Source organism: Natrix helvetica, assembly GCF_964273705.1.
Source record: "Natrix helvetica genome assembly, chromosome: 1".
In the NCBI taxonomy this organism is placed as follows: domain Eukaryota; kingdom Metazoa; phylum Chordata; class Lepidosauria; order Squamata; family Natricidae; genus Natrix; species Natrix helvetica.
In genome coordinates, this window is record NC_138548.1 from 87290263 (window position 1) to 87299893 (window position 9631).

The following is a 9631-nucleotide window of genomic DNA, read 5'->3' on the forward strand; positions in this document are numbered from 1 at the left end:
GGCTCAAGGTTGATTCAGCCTTCCATCCTTCCAAGGTTGGTAAAATGAGGATCCAGATTGTTGGAGGCAATATGCTGACTCTGTAAACTGCTTAGAGAGGGCTGTAAAGCACTGTGAAGTGGTGTATAAGTCTAAGTGTTATTGCTATTGCTATTGCTATTGCTATTATCTAGGGTACACATAGCATCCTAGTTTTCTTATGAAGAAAAAGCATCGCTCAGATTAACATTTTTCCACTGGCTCTTTAATTAAACTTTCTGGTTCCTTGAGAATGAGAGAAGGCAACACTGCCTTGTAGAGAAACACTTCCCCCCACACACACACACACACATTGTAATCTGCCTTTGGTATCAGGCTTAGTTTATAAATAGAAACTACTACGCTTAAGACAAAATGAAAATGTTCAATATGCTAAAAACTATCTGTTTAAAAGTAAGGAATATGAATTAATTTATTCTAAGTACTGTGTGTGTGTGTGTGTGTGTGTGTGTGTCTTTGTCCATTTGTAAATTCTGCTGCCCAGATAAATCACTTTATGTAAAAAATAAAATGCAAGTGTTTGTTTTAAAATAGAATGTTTATTTAAAGAAAAAACAGGTGATATTACATCAATAGAAATATTTGCTCAACTTTGCCAACCAAATACAAAACATATCCTGCACTTGGTGTCATTCTAATGCGTAAATGCTTTTATAAATATAAGCTAGTATATAGATAAATGCAACAGCAAGTAAGCAACAGCAAAAGAAAGGCTAATTTTATATTAATTACAATCCTACTAGGCAGTTAAAAGCAAAGCAAAGTTAGGTAAAATACACTCATGGAAAATTCTTTTAAACTGTAAGAAATTATTGATAGAATTGTGACAGACATCCACCATAAATGAAACAATGTGGTTTCACATTCTATAACCCCTTCCCTCCCATGACAATAAAGAGCTATAAGCATGTAAACATATATGTATGATCGGCAGTGGTGGATTCCAGATCCCAGTGCAACCGGTACAGTGCAATGGGGCCTGGCATCCACCACATGAATGTGCGCAGCACATGCATGCGTCCTTACCTCCTGTGATGCTCCACGACGTTCCAGCTACTTAGCGGAGTGTCGCACAGGCGGAAGCACCAAAGGGCTCAAATACAAGTAAGGAAGGCAGGCAGGTGGGTGGGCCCTCTGGAGCATCATACCAGAATGGTACCTGGTACTCCCAGAAGCACCGATATGCCTGTACCGGGGCATACTGCCTGCAACCCACCACTAATGATCGGTGAAACAATGTTTGAATTATTCCACCACTACTATCCCCAGTTCATTGGTTTCTGCTTGTAGAACAATGTTCCTCAAGCTTAGCAAATTTTAAGATGCATGGACTTCCAATTCCAGAATTGAAGTCCATGTGTCTTAAAGTTGCTAAGAGTGAGAAACACAACAGCAATATGACATCAGAAGCTTCTGAACAGAGAAGCATTTCCTATAAAATATTTCTCAGATCTATTTTCAAGAATATCTTGAAAACCTGTTGTTTGTAAAGAATGTGTGGATCCTTGTAGCTGTCCCCTTCTTCCCCACATTGTTCTTTTAACCCCTTTAAACCTCTTAACCTAGCATGGATTGACTATAATGGGGTAGGGGGGAAGTTGCTTGTTACTAATGCCTACACCAGTTGCTCTTTGAAAGTATTTGAACAATTTGAACAATGTTCAGCAAGCAATATTCCCCAAACAGTCCTTCATGGTGAATAGTTAGTCAATAATGGAAAGCTGATGTTTATTTCCGTATAGCTCTTTCTGAAGTGCAACACCAAGGAAATGCTGGCTGTTGTAATTGAACATCAGCTGGAAGGACAGCAATTCTTTATTCCTGTTATAAAGCATTACAAAATAACATAATGTGAGAGAACACTATAGGATTCTGCTAGCAACTCTGCTTTAGGATGAATTGGGAAATTTCATAAAATATATTTGATAGTAGAAGAATTATGGGACAAAGATTTATTTTATCTCCAGCCCAGAATGAATTAGTTATGAGGGATCCTTGGTGTCCTCTGACCTTGACAAATATCTTTGTTGCAGATATTTAATTACCTAAACTAAGTAACATGATCAGCGCTAATAGCGTAACCTAGTTTGGCTAATGAAAGTCTGCAAAAAAACAACCAAGCTCAGAGAGCACCAAGGATCCCTCATTTCAACCCTAAGCTACAAATATTCTCTTTGATGAGTTAGCTATGACATAAAACTCCCATTCACATCATCTCCTTAATTTTAATTAGATATGTAAAGAGTAGCAAAATCATATCTTACATGTATTGTTTTATTTACTATTTTAAATGTATTATTTTAAATATGTCCGACCCTTGCTAAGCTCTACTGAAGCTAAAAAACTGACATCATTTACAGTATTTGTCAATTCTTTCAAAACTCAAAGAATATAGTAAAAGAAATGACATCATTTCATATTTTGGCTTCATGACGCATAAAAGGTAAAGAATGAGCTTAACTTCTGGTAACTATATATATAGTCTAATTTAAAATTAATTGTAAACATATTATTTCAAATCTTCATTTGTGATTATTTAAAATCTAAAACTTTAGGATAATGAAATTGATTAGAAATTACTTTTAAAAGTATTGAATTACTATCTGGAGTTATAATTGCATGCTATAATAGGCCTGTATATAAATGCCTCCATATTGCAGATTGATCGATCGATCAGGAATTGGAAGCCAGAAGCCATTAAAAAGAAAATGTTTAATGAGATAGCTAATTAAATTTTCTAAATCATCATAAACTTGCTACTTCACTATTTGTATTAGTATTTGACCAGTAATAGACTTCAAAGTAAATAGTTTTTGTTTCCCAAGTCTCCCCTTTTTAAAATATTGGGAAAATGTTTGCTCTTGACTAATAAAAGGCTAATAAATATTTATAAAAGCAATATGTTATCATTAACCTTTTACAAGTTTTACTGGAATTGTTCTATTTTGCCTGCTACATAGTATTTAAATGTGGTCACAGAAAAATAATTACTGGTTTTTGTTCTGTTTTCCCTGTTAAAATTGACTGTTAAGCCAAGCCACATCTGTTCACACACACTTTTGTGTTATGGGCCTGTTGTCAGAACAGCACAGCCCACCATCAAACAGCTTTCCTCAAGGTTTTTACAGCTCAGTGTAAAAAAACTACACCTCTCCACTATTTCTGGATGCAAATGAACATTGACTTTTCAGCTGCAAGACCAATGCAAAATTTAATTCCACTTAGAAGTCCATGAAATCAGGAGTCTCCAAAGAATCGTCCATCATCATGATATCGCACTCAGTCTGTTCTGGCCTAATTTGGACCATCTGGCTTTTCAATGTATTATGAGCATTCATGAATTTTTGTAAATACTTTGAAGTATATAACCAATGATGCTTCAAAACATCTTCCATCTCATAACATTTTGACTGCCTGGCATTCATTTTTCGAAAGCGTCTGAACAGTTTGTTGCCTGACTCATTTCCTTCACTTGCCCATGCACCAATGGAACCATCCCGTTCTATAATTTCTGGAACATGAGCAAGTGTTTTATGAAAATAATTGGTAATCTTCCCATCATATCTATAACTGAATTTAGTCGACAGCAACTCAGCGAATCTCTGAGAGTTGAAACTGTATTGACATACAAGTTCTGGACATTCTTTGGTTGGACATGAAGACCTCCATACTGGTTTCATCTTAAGGTAAAGGTCCATTAATTCTCTGAGGGCTTCATGCCTCTCCTCACATTTTATTAATTCACAGACTGCATCCACAGTCCCTCTACTCATGAGTTTTCTTGCAAAATTTCCATTCATCCTTGTTACAGGTTTCAAATTCATCTTTTTTCTAAGGTGCTTGTCAAGAGTTGACTGCCACCTTTTTCTCTCTTCTTTGGTTGCACTGGTATTTTTGTACACCTCGCCAATCTCAAACTGGAATATTTTGTAAAATTCAGCAGCATTGCCAATATCACAGTGAAGTGCGTCTATCGAAGGCACAGTCTCAATAAAAGGCTTGGAAGAAACACCTTTCACTCTGTGACGTAGTTCATCAACAGCTTCATGGTAAGGATTGGACCTCCACACTTCATATCGTTCTAGGTTTTCAGCATGATTCCTGGTTACAGAATGCAGGATGAGGTTCTGAGAGGCTTCTAGACGGGTGGCATCACAAAGTGTACAAATGTAAGTAGAGCCTGATGCTTCAAGACCCTCAACTTCACGTACAAGTTTTTCATCATACCCAGTGCCCCTAAATATGAATTTGAACATTCTAGGAATACCAGCCATATAAAGTATCAATGAACTATGTTTCATGGCTTCTCGTTCTGTTATAAGAGGACTCAGGATGGCAGTGAGAGTCTCGTGATCTGACTCATCGGCCAGCATTAGGCACAAAGGCTTACAACACAACTCTGAATTGGGTTTGTTTTCTTCAAAAATCCTTGCACTTCCATGGTCATGAGTTACAGTGATGCTCATGAGGGTGAAGGAGAATCGAACAGCCTTTTCGGGAACCGCTGGGCCACAGCCATGCTTTTCACTGACATCTCCCATTCCATCGCAGGATTCTTTAATCACTACAGTGTAGGGTCCTTTCAAATAGTCATCCAAGTCATGAGTTTTCAGTCCTTCTAAAATTTCTTCTTCTAGATCCATAAGGGCAGCCACCAAAGCTGCATCATATCGAAATCGTTTTGCAATTGTATCTACTGGGTAGTCATCCACAGACTGTTGTATTCCTGAGAGCCCATCGATAATGCCTACATCTGTGTTACTAGACACGTTTTTCAAAGGAGGCTCCCATTCAAAGGGGTGATAACCAGGCAGAAGGGACTTCTCAGCTGTTCGGAGAGCATGCAAAGGCTGGAAAATTTGCCTTCCTGTAATTGCCTTTACTGTCCTGTACATTTTATGATATTGGCTGCAGCTAAGAAAGGTGTTAACTCGGATTGCCAAACAAACAGCTGGATGAAGGTCTGATCCCTTCCCTTGCATTATAGCTTCCAATTCATCTGCTTGCCTGTGCTCATTTCTAGATCTCAAAGCCAGCAGGAACAAAGTTAGGCACACAGACTTCACATCTCCCCCTTCTTCTTTTTCTGCAAAATCTTTCACTTGAAGCTTGAGTTCTCTCAAGCGATGCTTTTGAGCTCTCCGGGTCAGTGAGAGCAAATGTTGTCTCGGTCGGCCACCTTTGTTGATATAGACATAGCTGTCTGTACTTTCTGCCCCTTTATGATTAGAACGATGTTGGCAGTATTTTTCCAAAAAGACCTCCTCATGACAGCCTTTTACTGGGCATCTCAAAACCAAATTGTTGAGGATGCTTAGGAAGGATTTTACAGGGCTCACTAAATCAGTAGGAAAACAAGGATATCGGCATGATGGGCAATAGCTTCCCATTACTTTAAGACATTTAAGAATACAGACTCTGCAGAATAAGTGTTTACACGTCGTTTCTACTGGATCAGCCAGGATGTGTTCGCAGATCTGGCAAGATATTGACTTTACAAAGTCCACAGGATAGTCTATTGCAAGGATTTTTGTACTGAGATGGATTTGCTTACAGTTTGAAATCTTTTTCATCAAACTTTTGTTATTCAGTTGCTTTACCTTTCTTATGCATCTTATTTTTCTCGTATGCCCAGCAATAATCCTGAGTTTTTTGCTCAGCTGTGAATTCAGCATTGTCTTCTTCCTCTTGACTCCACGAAAGGAAGTGACACAAACGTCACAGCTTGTTGAATGGGGATGCCATTCCACTGGGTCTTTCTCAAGAAGATGTGCTTCATGGGGGGCATTGCTGACTTTTCTTTGAATGACTTTCCAACAATTGTAACAAAAATGAGTAGGGTGGATTGTGTCAATATCTCCCCTTACATCGATCTTAAAAACTTTGACAAGAAGATCTGGCCAGGAAGTGGCTCTTTTCTCTTTCTTTCTCAAAAGAGCCTGGGTCTCCTCATCCACTGGCCCATGAACTGGATGACACTTTTTGTAAGGGTCAATTTTCAGTGAGCCTCCACAGATGCGACAGAGGTGCTGCAGGTTTGCTTGGTGAGCTTCCATCTCCCTTTGGCTCATATGAAAGACATCTTTCTCTCTTGCCAAGCTATTTTTATTCAACTCGGTGTCTGTTTCAAAGGGCACTTGTGACATTACAGCTGCTGCCTTAGGTTGTTCGTCAGTGACGTTCAGAGACCCTGTCACATTTTCTTTAGCAGAGTTAGCCTGGTGGCTGTCTTCAGGAAGAGGCTTTTCAAACGATCTCACTTTGAACAGCTTGAATTTCCATTCAGAAAATTTCATATACGGCTGTTGGACATGTTCTGGTCCAAAACACAAGTTTATACTTGGCGGAGGTAGCTTCTCCATCCTGGCAGATGTTGAATTACCTATTGATAGAAAGAGAGAGAAAAGAAACTGGTAAGAAACTTCCATGATTAAGAACCTGATAAAAATGAATCAAACCTGATAGAATAAAAACCAATGCTAAATATTAAGAATGCTTCATTAATAAATAGTCCACAATATTTTTACTTCATTGCTACCAAAATGCTTATCAAGCACTGACAGTGTGTATAAACATGTTGGTTAGGAAAGGGATGAATACATTCCTGCATAATGAGAAGCAAGATGAATATTACTAGTCTCTAACCACAGATGCTATCTTGATAAAGCATCTCTAAACACATAAGAACATGAGTTCCTATTTAAACATAAGAACAAATCTGAATAAACGACTTCATTTTCTTTAGAAGCGGGTCTCTTATGGTTGATACATTTATCCCATCTTTGCAAAGTAGAATATAAAGACTACAGTTTTGGTGATCTACAGCTCTGCAGAGTGCTAATTGGTTACCCCAAGTGATATCATACATTCTTCTCCCTGGGAACAAGCTTCCATTTAAGAAAAAAATCAACTTTTATTAACAATACAACAGTTGAATTTTGATTTCCTAAATAAACAATGAATAAAGCATTTTTAAAGTATATGATCTTTCTAAACATCAAAAAATCAATAATGAGAACATGGGAGGGAAACACTTTTTAAAAAGAAAAATGGGTTCTGAAAAGTATCTTACATACCCATTGATGTCTAATGATCAGATGAATGAGATAAAATTTATTTTACAATCACATGGGGAAAAAACTGGTTATATTTGGTAGTGGTAGAAATAAATCTGCATTCAACTATATGTTTATGTTCCAAATCTATGTTTGATTCAAGAAGTTTGAACCCACAACTTTTTGAACAGGACTTTTTCTCATTACAGCCTTAAAGTTCTATCTATCTAAACTTGAATCAGCAGAAAATGCTACTGGCACCAAATTTGCAGTCCCCACTGCTGATTCCCTCATGCTTCTTTTAAGGTTCTTTCAACTAGTTGCTGAAGGGTGCTCTTGATTTTGCATGTGTAGTAGCTGATAAGCAAATTAATTGGTTGATTCCTCCAAATGTACTATCTTCTCTTTCTGCACATCACTAGCCTTTGGGACAAACATCTGCCAGTCTTGGCAATGCAAGAGAAATGGACAGATTTGCCTGTAGGACTCTGTTGATAAACTCTAAGCTCCTCTGTGTCCCTCCTTTTATGTCCCATGAGGCTGTAACCCAAATGGAATATAATTAAATTCTGTTTAGAAATGGGCAGAGACATAAAGGGATCTGAATCACAACCAACACTTTTATTTAGGATTTTTCTCTTCTTCCATTTCTTTCCATGGGTAAGAAATACTGACTTCCAGATTCCAGTGACTTCTACTCAGGACCTAACTATTGGGGTAGAGAGGTGCCCAATCATCTATCTGTTTCAGTTTTGTGATAAGGGTCACAGAGTTAAAATATTTGCAGCATATCTGGCCACCATAGTGCTATTATTCAATTAATGCTCTTTTTTTTTAGAAAGTCAGCAGCAGAATGGAGGCAGACAATCCAAACCAGGGACTTGGAGGAAGGTCTCAAAACTATTACTCTGATTTCATTCCATGCATCACCAGCCATGTGTTTTTGTCTCTGAAGTAAACTATTGGCAAGACAGATCAGATTTTACACAGCTTGTAACTGCCCATGGAAGTTTCTATTTGAAGAGAAAACACACTTTGATACCAGTATAGCTAAAGACATCTTAAAGCTTTCATAGGCTGGGCAGATGAAGACAATATCATAGGGACACAGTAGAAAAAATATATTGCCAAGGCATATTTGAATCACAGTTAGGTGAAAGTGAGGAATAGGGGGGGGGGATATTCTCAGTGGGAGACTTCATTTGAACCAAGCAAAATTGGACCACTTTATTACTTCAATGCAAGACCTCCACAGAATATCACGATGGTTGTAGGTTGGTCTGGGAAGTTTAAAAAAAACATTTAGAGCCATTTTCACCTATATAACCCTCCTGCATCTCCAGATGATAAAATTCTATGGCAAAATGGTTGGTTTTCAGTGGCATTGTTTTTTCCAGAACACAGCTAAATTATTCAACTACAAGTCAAGCTTATTTATCCAAAGCATTTGAAACAGATGGTTCAAATTGTGAAAGCCGCCACAATTTCCGCACGACTCACATAGCTATTTTGAAAGCAGGGCCTGGTTGTCTCTGCATGTATGGCCATGCACAGACAATACTCTCACTGGGACAGTAGCAAGCAAAGTGAAGTGGTAATGCACACACCTGCCCTTGGAGCCAACTTTTGAAATAGTTGTGTGGGTTTGCAAAAGATGTAGTAGCTTTTTTAAACTGTTCAATGAAAAGGTGCTTCAGTCTCATTGCACACACTACAAGCCACTTCTTTAAAAGCCTTTGCTAAATCTTTATCAGGGCACTGGACAAAGACTGAGATTTTAAAAACTAAAAAGGAGATGGAAAAATGGGTTGATACAGTTTGCCTAACAGCAATAGGAAAAAAAATCAGCTGGCTAAATGTAGCAATAGCACTTACATTTATATACCATATCATAGTGCTTTACATCCCTTTGTAAGTGGCTTACAGAATCAGCATATTGCCCTCAACAATCTGGATCCTCATTTTATTCACTTCAGAAGGATGGAAGGATGAGGTAACCTTGACCAAGTGAGAATCAAGTTGTTGGCTGTCAGCAGAATTAGCCTGCAGTACTGCATTCTAACCACACTGCTGCCACGGCTCTGTACATTGCTGTATAATGATTTGCAGAAAATGATCCTTCTCATTTAGTGCTAGTTTTAGTGCTCCTAAATTCTAATAGAGGAATTCATATCCACTAAATTATGTCTTATCCAACAAGCTCACAGAGATGTCTTAGATGTAGATAGATTGTGCTTCCTTTCTTCAATTATCTTTTATTCCAGAAAAAAAGTCAAATGATATCAAGCCAACATCATCAAAAACACATAATAGCAGAGTGGCCAAGTCTAACCCACACAGATTTTTTTTCTAGGCCTTAAGCATATAATGCCTCAATAAATTTACTGCATGTAGCAACTGAACCAATAAACAATGTTCTAATTTAATCTTCCCAGTGTTATTTGCCAACAATATCCAGATTTCTTACCTGTTGGCTATGTTGGCTAACAATACAAAGCCAACAGCATCCAATGACCATAAATTCTATGTTCATGTTC

At 37.8% G+C, this 9631-nt stretch overlaps 1 protein-coding gene across 1 annotated transcript; it reads right to left on the minus strand.

The window, feature by feature from the left end:
* Window positions 1-3260: 3260 nt before the first annotated feature.
* Window positions 3261-6401, minus strand: RAG1 (recombination activating 1; the record flags this gene model as incomplete). The annotated part of the gene is made up of 1 exon (XM_081945056.1): window positions 3261-6401. The coding sequence occupies one exon, from the start codon at window positions 6399-6401 to the stop codon at window positions 3261-3263; it is 3141 nt and encodes a 1046-aa protein (XP_081801182.1).
* Between the last annotated feature and the right edge of the window lie 3230 nt (window positions 6402-9631).